Raw genomic sequence first — 16,343 nt, forward strand, 5'->3', positions numbered from 1 at the left:
GCCCATGGCCCTCGGGACCGAACCCTGTCTGACCCGGTTCCTCGAGACCGAGGGGGATCGACCTCCTCCTCCTCCGTTCCACCTGGCGCCGATGACGGGCACCGCAAAAAATCAAAGAAGCACCGTCATCGGTCGCCTTCGATGCATCCGGCTATCGGTGCCGGCGAGGAGTCGACGCCGAAGCGTCAGCGTCGAGAGGAGAGGTCCCCTTCGGTAGTGGAGGTACCGATGCGTCAGGGTCCCAGCACTTTGGTGCAGTCTCCTGGACCCAAGCAGCTTCCGGCACCGACACCTCTACCGGCCCCCCCGTCTTTCCCGACAGCGGGCCTGGACGAGTGCCTCTGAGCCATCCTTCCGGGGATCCTGGAAGGGCTGATGCGCCAGGCTGTGCCGATGCCGGGGGTGTTTGCGCCCTCGGCGCCGTTGACTGTGGCGCCGGCGAGCTCTAGCCCGGTGCCGAGGCCTTCGACACCGCCGCCGCTTGCGGCGCCGGTCTCGACCGCCACGCAGGTGGAGTCGACGTCGATGGAGGGAGCTTCGTCCCCGCCGGCGCGGGAGTCTACCGCTCAACGACACCGAGGCCTCGGTGCCTCGACGTCGAGCCGGGCCCGGTTAAGGACTCAGCTACATGAGCTTATGTCCGATACCGAGGAAGAGGCCTCGTGGGGGGAAGAGGAGGACCCCAGATATTTCTCCTCAGAGGAGTCTGCGGGCCTTCCCTCTGACCCCACGCCTTCACCAGAGAGGAAGCTCTCGCCTCCTGAGAGCCTCTCCTTTGCCTCCTTTGTAAGGGACATGTCCATTTGCATTCCCTTCCCCGTGGTCTCTGTGGATGAGCCGAGGGCTGAGATGCTCGAGGTCCTCGACTATCCATCACCACCTAGAGAGTCCTCCACGGTACCGTTGCACAATGTCCTCAAAGAGACACTGCTTCGGAACTGGATGAGACCATTATCTAATCCCACCATTCCCAAGAAAGCAGAGTCCCAGTACAGAATCCACTCGGACCCAGAGTTAATGCGGCCCCAATTGCCCCATGACTCGGCGGTCGTGGATTCTGCTCTCAAGAGGGCACGGAGTTCGAGGGATACCGCCTCGGCGCCCCCGGGGCGGGAGTCTCGCACTCTGGACTCGTTTGGGAGGAAGGCCTACCAATCTTCCATGCTCGTGACCCGCATCCAATCTTACCAGCTCTACACGAGCATCCACATGCGGAACACTGTGAAGCAACTGGTGGACCTGGTTGATAAGCTCCCGCCGGAGCAGTCCAGGCCTTATCAGGAGGTGGTCAGGCAGCTGAAGGCGTGCAGAAAGTTCCTGTCCAGGGGTATCTATGACACCTGTGACGTGGCATCTCGTGCTGCGGCCCAAGGTATAGTGATGCGCAGGCTCTCATGGCTGCGTGCCTCTGACCTGGACAACCGCACCCAGCAGAGACTGGCCGACGTCCCTTGCCGGGGGGATAATATTTTTGGCGAGAAGGTCGAGCAGCTGGTGGACCAACTGCATCAGCGGGAAACCGCCCTCGACAAGCTCTCCCACCGGGCGCCTTAAGCATCCACCTCAGCAGGAGGACGTTTTTCCCGGGCCCGGCAGGCTGCGCCCTATGCTTTTGCCAAGCGTAGGTACACCCAGCCGGCCCGAAGGCCTCGACAGGCACAGGGACAGCCCCAGCGCGCTCGTTCTCGTCAACAGCGTGCGCCTAAGCAGCCCCCTGCGCCTCCACAGCAAAAGCCGGGAACGGGCTTTTGACTGGATCCACAGGAACATAGCCGCCCTCAAAGTGTCCGTGCCGGACGATCTGCCGGTCGGAGGGAGGTTAAAATTTTTTCACCAAAGGTGGCCTCTCATAACCTCCGACCAGTGGGTTCTCCAAATAGTGCGGTGCGGATACGCCATAAATTTGGCCTCCCTTCCACCAAATTGTCCTCCGGGATCTCAATCCTTCAGCTCCCATCACAAGCAGGTACTTGCAGAGGAACTCTCTGCCCTTCTCAGCGCCAATGCGGTCGAGCCCGTACCACCCGGGCAGGAAGGGCAAGGATTCTATTCCAGGTACTTCCTTGTGGAAAAGAAAACAGGGGGGATGCGCCCCATCCTAGACCTGAGAGGCCTGAACAAATTCCTGGTCAAAGAAAAGTTCAGGATGCTTTCCTTGGGCACCCTTCTGCCAATGATTCAGAAAAACGATTGGCTATGTTCCCTGGATTTAAAGGACGCATACACTCACATCCCGATACTGCCAGCTCACAGACAGTATCTCAGATTCCGCCTGGGCGCACGGCACTTTCAGTATTGTGTGCTGCCCTTTGGGCTCGCCTCTGCCCCACGGGTGTTTACAAAGTGCCTCGTGGTGGTGGCGGCGTATCTACGCAAGCTGGGAGTGCACGTGTTCCCATATCTCGACGATTGGCTGGTCAAGAACACCTCGGAGGCAGGAGCCCTCCGGTCCATGCAGTGCACTATTCAACTCCTGGAGCTGCTGGGGTTTGTGATAAATTACCCAAAGTCCCATCTCCAGCCAACCCAGTCTCTGGAATTCATAGGAGCTCTGCTGAATACCCAGACGGCTCAGGCCTTCCTTCCCGAAGCGAGGGCCAACAACCTCCTGTCCCTGGCTTCGCAGACCAGAGTGTCTCAGCAGGTCACAGCTCGGCAGATGTTGAGACTTCTGGGTCATATGGCCTCCACAGTCCATGTGACTCCCATGGCTCGTCTTCACATGAGATCTGCTCAATGGACCCTAGCTTCCCAGTGGTTCCAAGCCACCGGGAATCTAGAGGATGTCATCCGCCTCTCCACCAGTTGCCGCACTTCACTGCTCTGGTGGACCATTCGGACCAATTTGACCCTGGGACGTCCATTCCAAATTCCACAGCCCACGAAAGTGCTGACGACGGATGCATCTCGCCTGGGGTGGGGAGCTCATGTCGATGGACTCCACACCCAGGGTCTGTGGTCCCTCCAGGAAAAGGATCTGCAGATCAACCTCCTGGAGCTCCGAGCGATCTGGAACGCACTGAAGGCTTTCAGAGATCGGCTGTCCTGCCAATTATCCAAATTCGGACAGACAATCAGGTTGCAATGTATTACGTCAACAAGCAGGGGGGCACCGGATCTCGCCCCCTGTGTCAGGAAGCCGTCGGGATGTGGCGTTGGGCTTGCCAGTTCGGCATGCTTCTCCAAGCCACATACCTGGCAGGCGTAAACAACAGTCTGGCCGACAGACTGAGCAGAGTCATGCAACCGCATGAGTGGTCGCTCCATTCCAGAGTGGTACGCAAGATCTTCCGAGAGTGGGGCACCCCCTCGGTGGACCTTTTCGCCTCTCAGACCAACCACAAGCTGCCTCTGTTCTGTTCCAGACTTCAGACACACGGCAGGCTAGCGTCGGATGCCTTTCTCCTTCATTGGGGGACCGGCCTCCTGTATGCTTATCCTCCCATACCTTTGGTGGGGAAGACCTTACTGAAGCTCAAGCAAGACCGCGGCACCATGATTCTGATAGCGCCCTTTTGGCCCCGTCAGATCTGGTTCCCTCTTCTTCTGGAGTTGTCCTCCGAAGAACCGTGGAGATTGGAGTGTTTTCCGACTCTCATTGCGCAGAACGACGGAGCGTTGCTGCACCCCAACCTTCAGTCCCTGGCTCTCAAGGCCTGGATGTTGAGGGCGTAGACTTTGCTGCGTTGGGTCTGTCGGAGGGTGTCTCCCGTGTCTTGCTTGCCTCTAGGAAGGATTCCACTAAGAAGAGTTACCTTTTCAAGTGGAGGAGGTTTGTCGTTTGGTGTGAGAGCAAGGCCCTAGAACCTCGTTCTTGCCCTGCACAGAACCTGCTTGAATACCTTCTGCACTTATCAGAGTCTGGCCTCAAGACCAACTCAGTAAGGAATCACCTTAGTGCGATTAGTGCTTACCATTATCGTGTGGAAGGTAAAGCCATCTCTGGAGAGCCTTTAGTCGTTCGATTCATGAGAGGCTTGCTTCTGTCAAAGCCCCCTATCAAGCCTCCTGCAGTGTCATGGGATCTCAACGTCGTCCTCACCCAGCTGATGAAACCTCCTTTTGAGCCACTGAATACCTGCCATCTGAAGTACTTGACCTGGAAGGTCATTTTCTTGGTGGCAGTTACTTCAGCTCATAGGGTCAGTGAGCTTCAAGCCCTGGTAGCTCATGCTCCATATACCAAATTTCATCACAACAGAGTAGTGCTCCGCACCCACCCAACGTTCCTGCCGAAGGTGGTGTCGGAGTTCCATCTTAACCAGTCAATTGTCTTGCCAACATTCTTCCCCAGGCCGCATACCCGCCCTGCTGAACGTCAGTTGCACACATTGGACTGCAAGAGAGCATTGGCCTTCTACTTGGAGCGGACACAGCCCCACAGACAGTCCGCCCAATTGTTTGTTTCTTTCGACCCTAACAGGCTAGGGGTCGCTGTCGGGAAACGCACCATCTCCAATTGGCTAGCAGATTGCATTTCCTTCACTTACGCCCAGGCTGGGCTGGCTCTTGGGGGTCATGTCACGGCTCATAGTGTTAGAGCCATGGCAGCGTCAGTGGCCCACTTGAAGTCAGCCACTATTGAAGAGATCTGCAAGGCTGCGATGTGGTCATCTGTCCACACATTCACATCACATTACTGCCTCCAGCAGGATGCCCGACGCGACAGTCGGTTCGGGCAGTCGGTGCTGCAGAATCTATTTGGGGTTTAAATCCAACTCCACCCTCCAGGACCCGAATTTATTCTGGTCAGGCTGCACTCTCAGTTAGTTGTTCTTCGTAGGTCAATTTCTGTTATACCCTTGCCATTGCGAGGTTCCATTGACCTGGGTTCTTGTTTTGAGTGAGCCTGAGAGCTAGGGATACCCCAGTCGTGAGAACAAGCAGCCTGCTTGTCCTCGGAGAAAGTGAATGATACATACCTGTAGCAGGTGTTCTCCGAGGACAGCAGGCTGATTGTTCTCACCTACCCTCCCTCCTCCCCTTTGGAGTTGCGTTTTCATCTTTTTGCTTGTCATTCAACTGGCGGGAACGGTTGCGCACGGGCGGGAAGACGGCCGCGCATGCACGGTGGGCGTGCCCTGCGTGTGGACCGCCCGCGAAGCTTCTTCCGGTTGGTGGGGGCTGCCGCGGATGTCACCCAGTCGTGAGAACAATCAGCCTGCTGTCCTCGGAGAACACCTGCTACAGGAATGTATCATTCACTTTTGGGTCTGGTCCATCAGGTGTAGTGTCGCGCTGGTGATCTGAAACGAGATGTTCTCTGTGATTCTGCAGGAGAGAAGTCAGCTTTTTTTTCTTTCTTACAGATAGCAATGTATTGTTTTTTTTGCTTGGATTTCTTGTAGGTTCTTCTTCAGTTGGTTGATAAGAGAGGGGTTTAGCTCCTGCAGAAAAATCCATTATACATAACCAAGCCACACGATACCACAGTATCTGCTGACCCAAAAGACAGAGATAAACACCTCAAAATCCTGACTGATTCCTTCAAATAAAAAAGCTACAACCCTAAAATAATCTCCAAGAATATTGCTTCTTCCCTTAACATACCTAGAGAAAACCTACTGCAGTACAAAGAGAAGAAAGCCACAGAGAGAATCTCTCTTGTAGTGACGTACAATCCAGAGCTAGAAAAGTTGGCACTGTAACTGAAACCAAAATTTGGTTGACTTCTAAACTAATATTTGGATATCTTTTATGTTCAGTCACAGATTGTAAGGGTCAGTATAGAAGAGGGAATGTGAACCTGATTATGGTGCTGCTTCTTGTGTTTAGTGTGACCCAAAAGACAAAACATCCAAAAAGTGTCAGCACCGTTTGGACAGATTTCTTCTCAAAACATCCAAATCACTATTTTCAAAACGTATTTTGCAGATGTTTATGCATTTCATCTGCAATGCATTCAAATCACAAGGGGGCATGTTGGGGGCATTTTGAAGGTGGGCATAGGGCATGCCTAACACTTGGACGTTTTACAGCCATAGTGGAACAAAACGAAAATGTCTAGGGTGAAAACTTCAATGTTTTGGTCTAGACCTGTTTTTATAATGAATAAGGCACAAAAAGGTGTCCTAAGTGACCAGATGACCACTGGAGGGAATCAGGGATGACCCCCCCCAAAAAAAAAAAAAAAAAAATTGTGAATAAAAATAGCACTAGCCTCTATGTCATCCTCAGATGTTACAGTCAGGTCCATTAGAGCAGCATGCAGGTCGCTGGAGTGTAGAGGTGGGTGCAGTGCACTGTAGACAGGTGGACCCAGGCCCATACCATGTTACACTTGTGGTGGAAACTGTGATCCCTCCAAGACTCACCAGAAACACACTGTACCCATATATAGGTGCCTGCTTCACCCATAAGGGCTACTGTAGTGGTGTATAGTTGGGTGAATTTTGGAGGGCTCAGCAGACAAGATAAGAGAGCACCAGAGAGATGTGGGTATCTGGGAGCATTTAAATGAAGTCCACAGCAGTGCCCCCTAGGGTGCCTCATTGCTCTCCTAGGATTTATGGGGACCAGTGTGCTAAAAATGCTGGCCCCTCCTATATCCCAGTGGCTTGATTTTCACTTGTAAGTTTTTTTTTTTTTTTTTTTAATGGGCTGAAAAAATAAATACATAGAGCAGAAAACCTTGTTACAAATGATATTTTTTGCAAAAAAAATGTTTGGCAGTTTCAAAAACGGTCATATTTTCTATTCGGATTTGGGACATTTAGTGCAAAACGTCCAAAGTCTTACTTAGACGTCATATCGAAAATGCCCCTCCATGTGTTATATTTGTTTGGTTTTATGTTTTGATGCTGTTTCTGTAGGTATTATATTTTTAGTGTTTTATTGTTCGTTGCTTTGGGAGGGCTTTTTAAAAGCCAGGTAGGCAGTCTTCAAGCATTTTAATACATAAATTTAAATAATACCCTTGAGCGCCACCTGGTTACATACAGATGAAGGGCTTCTCTCAGGAATTGGAAAAACGGTGATCATAAAACCTGCAAGATTCTGGGAATTTAAATGGGATACTGTTGTTTGTCATCAGAATAAATATTACATACTTTTAAACGGACCCTTATTCCAGAATATGATTAAAAGAATGACATACTGCTTCTTGGCTTTCTATTTTTCCCGGTTAAAAGCAGCCTGACAGGCTTGAGTGCAGAGGGGGGAGGATACACTAACGCTAATTTATGGGGGAAAAAAGGTTCGTAGAAACATTCCAAAGTTCTAACCTTCGCTTAACTCCCATAACCACATTGACTGCATCCAACTGCAGTACTATGACGGGGGAGGGGGAGACTTAAGGTAAAAAGAATGATGAATGGCAAGGGGTGGAGGAAAGTTCCTTTCATTACGTGTGGGGGGGGGGGAAGTAAGTCCCTTTAGGCCAAGGCAGACTATTACCAAACAACTTGTTTGTCCCCAGGAAACGCAATCCCGGCGGCGCCTGCCTTTTCTTTCAGGCTGGCCGGGAGCGGAGATGGCAGCCAGGGGAGGGGGGCTGAGAAGGGGAAGACGAAGCGTTGCTACAACGAAAAAGTGCACTTTCGCGCAGTCGCGGCGTCCCTGACATCCGAGCCAAGCAAACGTCAAGGTTTGTTTAATAATCACCCTATATAAATACTTCAGGCTTTCAGAGGCTTGCGAGGGAAAAGGAGGTAGTGGAAAGGTACATCCGTACCAAGTCAGCTCGTATGTCATTCTAAATCTCTTTCGCCTGCCTGGCTAGATCCGCAACAATCATCTCTTCCTATCAAATCGTTCTCGAGCATCCAGTCAGGAGCAGTAACACTATCTACCATGGCCGATACTCTTAGAAGATTAGTTGGTAGCGAAACGTGCAAGAGTTTGCAGGAAAAACTGGACGATTGGTACAAAAATTATCACGTAAGTTTACAGAGGGCTGTATCTTCTTCTTAATATATTGTCTGTGGGTGTTGCCACCAGCTACTGAAATATACAGGCTAGCTTAAATTTTAATTCACCCTAAACGTTGTGGTCATTGTGTGTAACCTGTATGCATAAAGCGCAAGGGAAACATCAGTACACCTACGAATTTATGGTAGGGGTTTGATTGTAAAGAGAATGAAAAAGATTTAATAAAAATCAAAGGTAGTGCATATGGTTCATTAACTACTGTCTAGTAAATACACCGATATATATTTCGGTTCGAGGGAAGGACATGCACTGTCATTTCCGCCAGGATCCAACTCTTACTACTGTACTTGAAGTAATTTCCCGGGAGAAAAAGTTTGAGTATCCAGGGACGCTTGTTGCCATAGAGACGTAAACCCCTTTCTTAGTAAAATTGCACCACGCCTGCCCAAGCCAGCAACAAACAATGCATCACTGCCAAATCGCTTACTCCAAGTCACTGACAATAAGACTCATGATATATATCTCCAGCAGAGAATTGTGATTGTTGTAGTAGTCCTCTTGGCAATAAGGGTCAACAACCAAGTTGTAGGCAGAACCTTTTAAAAGGACTAAATCAGTGAAGAGGGAGGAAAACTCACCAAACCTTGTAAAAGATACATTAACAGAGATGTCAAGCTACCCAGTTCCAGGCTGGAGATTTTATGGCCAGTCCGAAAACAGTGTGGATTTTGCAGTGGCTAATTCTGCCTATTGAAAATCAGTGCTTCAAGTCCCATAATGCACAGGATTGGGTGGTAAAAAATACAGGACTGTCCAAAAATCTCCAGCTTGGAGCTGGGTAACACTTAAGGAGGAAAACACTAAGGTTTGACATTATTTACACTTGTTTTTGTATTTGAAAATAAAAATGTGCTTCTTTTCCAGAACCTCGCCCTCTAAATTTTTAAGTAAGGAACTACACAGGTACAAAACAGAGCATACAGAGACCTCCTATGACAAAACTTGAGGTGGTTTTAAGAAGTGGAAAAAATGTCCTTTAACAAAAAACCCTTCCACAGGCTCTACCACCATGAGAGCACTCTAAATATAAACATGTTTTGTAACTATTCAGTAAACTCTCCTAAATTTGTCTCTCTGCTGTGTTTTTTGCCAGTTATATTAGTAATATATTATGGGCTTCCAAGGAGCTCAGGTTTCAAATACCCATTTATGATCTTTCTGCAATGAACCAGTACATTTGAATAATAAAATATTGTTTCCATAATTATAATATAATTGCTGTTTGGAACAATGATGCGCAATAAGTGGTAATTGAAAGCTTATACCAATAAAATGTTAGCATGGGAGGAGCTCACATAACATCCTCTGCCTCATTTTGTAATTCTTTCTGGTGAAACAATTTGGCATTGATTGCAGGCAATAAAGTTAAGAGCAAGGTTCAGGAAGTCCCTCTCAGTCTCTCCTAATCAATCACAAACTGGCATGCTGTTATTACAGAGCATTTAAATGTTACTTGCAAAGACTGGTCTATGGTATCCTTTACTCAGGGCTTTTTTTTGAGGGGGTACTTGGGGGTACTGAGTACCGGCACCTTTTTCATTGTCTGCTAAAATTGACTCATGGTCCCCAAGTTATAGTAAAAGAGCTCAGGCTCTACACACCAATTCTGCCTTTTCATAGATTCTGTGACTGGTTGCAGGGGGCCTGGCTATTGTGGGGTGGGTCCCTCAGTGATTACCCCACCCCTGAAGGGTGGTCTGGCATTTGAGTACCGGCACCTTTTTTGCTAGAAAACACGCACTGCCTTTACTCTAGGGCAGCCGTTCCCAAATTGTGTGCTGTGGCACCCTGGTGTGCTGCAGCAAACTTAGGGATGTGGTGGCAAATTTCATCCTCCTTCCCACCACCATGTGATCAGCTACTGCTCCCCACAATCCAACATCTTTGTCCCCGTTCCCTCCACTCACCCCCATCCCTGTCGCTGCTGCTTCTCTAGATGAGCAGCAGCAGCAAAACAAGCTGAAGCCATGTGGCGCCAGACTCTTCATACACGTGGCTGACAATTCTGCCCCCTCGAGCATCACTTCCTGTTCCTGGACACAGCTGGCAGCAGTGTGTATGGAGAGTCTGATCCCACATGGCTGCAGCTTGTTTTGCCGCCTCTGCTTCTCATCTAGAAAAATGGCAGCGGCAGCATTGTTTTGTGTGTGTGTGTTGGGGGGCGAGTGGAGACAGAGAGGACACAGATGCTGGATTGGCAGGGTGGAGAAACAGAGAGGGGGCTTAGGGTAGATGGAAGGGGAACCGCGAGGGAGGGCAGAGGCTGGATGGTTGGGGGAGAGAGGACAGACTGGTTGAAAATGGAGGAGAGAGGACAGAGGCTGGATGAAAGTGAGGGAGAGAGGACAGAGGCTGGATGAAAGTGGGGGAGATGGAGAGCAGAGGCTGGATGGAAGGATGAGAGAGGGCAGAGGCTGGATGAAAATGGGGAGAGAGGGATGGAAGGAGAGAGAAGGGGGCAGAGGCTGGATGAAAGGGGGAGAGAAATAGGACGCTGGATGGAAAGGGAAGGGGGCAGACACTGGATGGAAGGGGAGAGAAGAGGGCAGATGCTAGATGGAAGGGGAGAGAGAAGGAGTGCAGATGCTGGATGGAAGGGAAAGAGAAGGAAGTCATGCATAGGAATGCAAGTGTTGATGGCTGAAACATGCTAGCAATTTTCTTGCTCAAGCAGCATGAAGCTTGGACCTCAGGCAATGGACCTCTTCATCTGGTGGGGCTTGGCCACCAGCAAAGGTAGCATTCAATGCTGGTGGGGGTGGATTTGGGCAGGGTAGGGCGGGGGAGATGAGAAGAAATGTGTAGCCTACAAGCTCCATGACCTGAGAAAGTTTCGGAACTACTGCTCCTAGGGAGTATGGAGGATTCTTCCTGGTAGGATCTCTTAGTCCACAAGAGAGGATCATCAGCCCTCCCCCCCCCCCCCCCCCCCAGTCTGTGGACGTGATAAGGGGACTGGCAAGCTCAATATTCTGTCTGGCCCAGAAACGTTTGGCATTCAGCTATCATGGGATGGAACTGCTGTTATGGGAAATGCAGAGGGAACAGAATGGAGATGTGGGGAGGTCCAGGTTGGTTCAGGAATTGTTGCTTATATTCCTTTAACTATGGAGGAGAGAGTCTAAAAATTGGGAACTTCTAGAGAGTCCAGGGGCAGGTTTTGGATCTAAGTAGAAATTGGAGATAGGTTTAGGGGTTCATTTTTGAAACAGAAAATTGATCAAAAAATGGCACAAAGCAGCCAGATGGATTTTTTAAGCAAAAAATGTCAAATTGCTATTTTTGAAACTCATTTTAAGAAATGTTTCTACGCAGTTCATCTAAATCTCAAGGGGACATGTTGGAGGTGTATTTTGGGTGTGACTAGGGCAGGCTTATGATTTGGACATTTTTTCTGTAATAATGGAACATTGTAAAAATGCCAAGGGCAAAAAATAGGATGTTTTTGGCTAGACCTATTTCAATAACAACTAAGTGCTTGAACTGACCAGTTGACCACAGCAGGAGGGATAAAGGCATGATTCCCCCTTAATCTACCAGTGGTCACTGACCCCCTCCCACCCCTCTAAGAGGTGAAAGTAACAGTACATACCAGGCCCTATGACAGCTGCAATATAATAGCCATTCCTCTTAGAGCAGCAAGCAGGTCCATGGAGTAGCTTAGTGGTCGGTGCAGTGGACTGTAGAGAAGGGGACCCAGGCCCATATCCCACTTACTGGCACATTTGTGGGAGGCAGGGATAGTGCTGGGCAGACTTATATGGTCTGTGCCCTGAAAATGACAGATACAAATCAAGGTATACACAAAATGTAGCACAAATGAGTTTATCTTGTTGGGCAGACTGGGTGGACCGTGCAGGTCTTTTTCTGCCGTCATCTACTATGTTACTATGTTACTATTTGTGATGGAAAGTGTGAGCACCCCAAAAACCACAAAATACCTACTGAGCCCACATATAGGTGACACCTGCAGGCATAAGGGCTATTGTAGTGGTGTACAGTTGGGTACAGTATATTTTTTGCTATTCCTGGAGAGCTTACCATACAATATAATGGGGATTGTAAGCTCTTTGAGCAGGGACTGTCTTTTTGTGTATGGTGTACAGCGCTGCATATGCCTTGTAGCGCTATAGAAATGATAAATAGTAGTAGTTATGATGTGATGTGTACCTGGGATCTTTTATATGAAGCTCCCTGCATTGCTCCCTAGGCTGCCTCACTGCTCTGCTGGAATGTCTATGTGACCACTTTAGTAAGACTGCTGGCCCCCAGACATCCCAATGGCTTATTTTTGTGTGATTTTTCCTTTGACATTTTATGTTTGAAAATAGCCCTTAAAAACACACTGAGCATAAAAACGTCTAGAATAGGGTGATTTTCAAACCAAAAAGATAGACATATTTCTTGTTTGAAAGGGACCATGTTTGCAAAACAACCAAAATCAGATTTGGATGTCATATTGGTATTAAACAGAAACAAATCAAACAGAGAAAATAAGATGATACCTTTTATATTGGACTAACTCAATATATCTTTGATTAGTTTTCAAAGATAACCCGTCTTCAGAGCAGAAATAAGCAAATGTTGACAGATATCAGAATATATAAGTGAAACACAAAGGTACAAAAGCATTTCAATGACACTCTCACAGGAAGAGGGAGGGGCAGTGGTGTTCCTAGGGGGGCTGACACCCGGGGTGGATCGCCGATGCGCCCCGCCCCCCGGGTGCAGCGTGACCCCCCCCCCCCCGGTGAAAGGACACCCCCCTGCGAAAGAACCCCCTGCCTGGGTGCATGCTGCTGGGGGGTGCTGCGTGCGCCTGTCCGTCGTTCGTTCCATGCTCCCTCTGCCCCGGAACAGGAAGTAACCTGTTCCTGGGGCAGAGGGAGCATGGAACGAACGACGGACAGGTGCGCGCGGCACCCCCCCCAGCGGCGTGCACCTGGGGCGGACTGCCCCCACTGCCCCCCCCTAGGAATGCCACTGGGGAGGGGTAGGTTAGGTGAGAACCATGGGAGCTGGATGGATGAGAGTCAGGGAGAGATGGATGGTAGATAAGAGGGTGACAAAGCAGTAGAATTTTATGGTTTATAATGAATCATAAAATTCTACTGCTTTGTCACTCTTTTATCTACCATCCATCTCTCCCTGACTCTCATCCACCCAGTTCGCCCTGTTTCTCACCTAACCTATCCTTCCCTCTTCCTGTAAGACTGTCATTATTTATTTAGATTTTGCTCACACCTTTTTTCAGTAGTAGCTCAAGGTGAGTTACATTCAGGTACTCTGGATATTTCTCTGTCCCAGGAGGGCTCACAATCTAAGTTTGTACCCGAGGTAATGGAGGGTTAAGTGACTTGCCCGAGAAGCAGAGGGATTTGAACTGGCCACCTCTGGATTGCAAGACCAGTGCTTTAAACACTAGGGCACTCCTCCACTCCATTGGAATGCTTTTGTACCTTTGTGTTTCACTTATATATTCTGATATTTGTCAACATTTGCTTATTTCTGATCTGAAGACGAAGGGTTAGTTTCGAAATCTAATCAAAAGATGTGTTTAGTTAGTACAACAAAAAAGAATTATCTTATTTTGTTTTCTATGTTTTGATTTATTTCTATTCATTACCTTTAAAAGTGGACAAACACGGCTACCACACCATGTTACTCAAGATGTCATATTGAAAATATTCCTCTTAACCTCTCTGAGAGATCTACTCCAGTACAGCATCCCCACATAACTCTGGATGCTATCTAGCTCCTACTGGTTTTACTAGAGGAATGTATTTATTCTTTGGTGACTGTTTAGAGCCTTGGTATTTAACTCCCTGCCCTTTGAAGTCTGCCAGCAGGTCAGGTTTTCATGATATCCCTAATGGCAGTGGTGTACCAAGGGTGGGATGGTGGTCGAGGTCCACCCCGGGTGCAGGCAGCAAGAAGGTGTGTTGAGCAGTCACGCAGCTGTCGGCTCAGCTGGTCCCCTGCCCCCTCTGGTGTGAACTTCCTGTTTCGGGGCAGGGGACCAGCAGAGCTGACAGCCATACAATACTGCTCCGCCCAGGTGGCAACCAAGGTAGGTACGCCACTCCCTAGTGGCATGCAAATCTCTTTCACTCGTTCAGCTACCTCCACTGTATGCAAATCTCTGTCATGCATATTCCTTGGGGTTGTCCTGAAAACCTGACCTGCTGATGGCCCTTAAGGACTGGGCGTGAATATCAAGAGTTTAGAAACTTGAGCGAATCTGAAGTCTCAGGCCATATACAAGTCCTGAACCAGAGGACAGACTAGATATCCTGTATTAGTCCTATTTGAATAGAAGAGAAAACATTAGTCCACAGAAAAATAGAAAATTTGGGAAACAGGCCTGCTTTCTTAACATTGTTTCTCTAAAATTCCTTTGTCTCCTCCATTAGAAGCATTTAAAAAATATCCACGGGAGGTGGCGGGGATTTAGGAAGATGTTATACCTACCCCTCCCCATAAGTAAGATGTTTTTCCTACCTAGAGGGAAGAAGGAACTAGGCTGTATGGAAGGTTCTGTGGCTGGAGATGTGTTCATGATTAATTTTGGAGCTCATGAGGTTCTTTGAAAAATCTGCAGGAGAAGAAAATAAGAGAGCAACATTTTTTTTTTAAACTTTTGTTTTCCCTCAAGATAGGGACATGGTAGCCTGTGTCCTTTTATAAAAGACATATTTATGTTTTAGGACAGAAAACTTGGATTTTCCCTGAGCTACATAAGGCTACTTATGATCAGTGAAAATAATTTATTTCTATGTGTCAAGACCTTATTTATCTTGGCCCTTCTTTTCTTCTTAAGTTTCCTTGTAAGAGCATGCTTAAATTGGTTAACATTAAATATGCAATTTTCAAGTCTTCACAGTTACATTTTTTTAATAGATTCCAGATAGAACCACAATAGTGAGGTGGACTAATGGGCTAGGTAGGCTTAATAGATCTGTTTAGTGGAGATTTCTATTTTCCTCATTATGTGAATAGTCTCTTTGACTTATCCATAAGACACAAAAATTGTCAACTGAATCAGACCAAAGGTCCATCTAGCTCAGAATCCTGCTTCTGACACTGTCAGGTCACAAGTATCTAGCAGAATCCTAATAAGTAGCAAGATTCTGTGTTACCCCAGGGATTAGTAGCTTTCCCCAGGTTGGCCTTAATAATGGGTTATGGACTTTACCTCCAGGAATTTATCCAAACCTTACCCAGCTATGCCAACAGCTTTTCCACATCCTCTGTTGATGAGTTCCAGAGCTTAACTCTGCATTGAGTGAAACACTATTTTCGCTGATTTGTTTTAAAAGTATTACTATGTAACTTCATGGTGTGTCTCCTAGTCTTTGTATGTTTTTGAAAGAATAAACAATCGATTCTTGTTTACCCATTCCACTTCACTCAGGATTTTGAAGACCCCTATTATATCTCTCTTCAGCCATATCTTCTCCAAGTTGAAGAGCCCTAATCTCTTTAGCCTTTCCTCTTAGGAGTGTGCAACCCCTTGATCATTTTAGTTGCCTTCTCTGTACCTTTTCTAATTTTGCTATATCTTTTTTGAGATGCGATAATCAAAGTGCACATGGTTGTACCATGAAGTAGTACAGAGACATTATATTATTCTTTGTCCTATTCTCTGTTCCTTTCCTAATAATTCCTAACAGCGTGTTTACTTTTTTGGCCGCTGCCACATGCTAAGCAGAAGATGTTTTTTTCACTTCTTTTGAAAAGATACAATCCAAAAGAATAAAATCCAGAAATACATAGAAATCACAGTAGCAACTGCAGAAAGGAGACAACCAAATATCAGTAATTGTGTAAAGGAAAAAGGGATATAATCCATTCAATCTACCAGGCATTTAAAGGCCTAACGAGAATTTGTCCTCCCACCCCCCATTTAAAATACTTCTTTTTCCTCAAGAAAATGCTCATGTTGTGCAAGATACATCCCGCCCTCCCCCTTCCCCAACATACATATTGAACGTCACAATGCTTAAACAAAACAGCCGAATGGAAACCTAAAAAAAAAAAAAGAGGAGGCCTCCACTGCATGTGTCTGTTTTCTAAATTGAAGACATCTTTTCCTATGCATTTGTGTGACTTGTACCACATCAGGAAACTCAAATAGGCTAACAACAAAATGGAATATCCTTTTTTTGTAAATAAAGTTTTAGTAAATAAGGAGTATGGTTATCAGTGTGGGCTGCCATTAAGATGTAATTTTATTACTAAATTCTTGCCATACCTTCTTAGGATGTTCCTCATTCAGCAGCCTCAGGTCTTGAGAGTATGCTTTTTCTATTTTCTGTCTCTTCACTTCTCCCGGAACTAGAAAAGCGTTGCAATGCCAACTCTTATGTCCACGTTGCCCACACCGGAAACAAGTCACAGGTCTAATTGGTCTC

General features: G+C 47.6%; 1 protein-coding gene across 2 annotated transcripts in view; it reads left to right on the forward strand.

Annotated features, from left to right (window-relative positions):
• The first annotated feature begins 7,658 nt into the window (after nucleotides 1-7,658).
• Nucleotides 7,659-16,343, forward strand: part of SPATA18 (spermatogenesis associated 18) — a 195,962-nt gene continuing 187,277 nt past the window's right edge. For both annotated transcript variants that reach the window (XM_030191371.1, XM_030191372.1), the window contains exon 1: nucleotides 7,659-7,878. In XM_030191371.1, coding sequence (XP_030047231.1) covers nucleotides 7,792-7,878 — 87 coding nt within the window. In that variant the 5' untranslated portion in view covers nucleotides 7,659-7,791. The remainder of the gene's footprint in view (nucleotides 7,879-16,343) is intronic.

Source organism: Microcaecilia unicolor, chromosome 2 (assembly GCF_901765095.1).
Source record: "Microcaecilia unicolor chromosome 2, aMicUni1.1, whole genome shotgun sequence".
Lineage (NCBI taxonomy): Eukaryota > Metazoa > Chordata > Amphibia > Gymnophiona > Siphonopidae > Microcaecilia > Microcaecilia unicolor.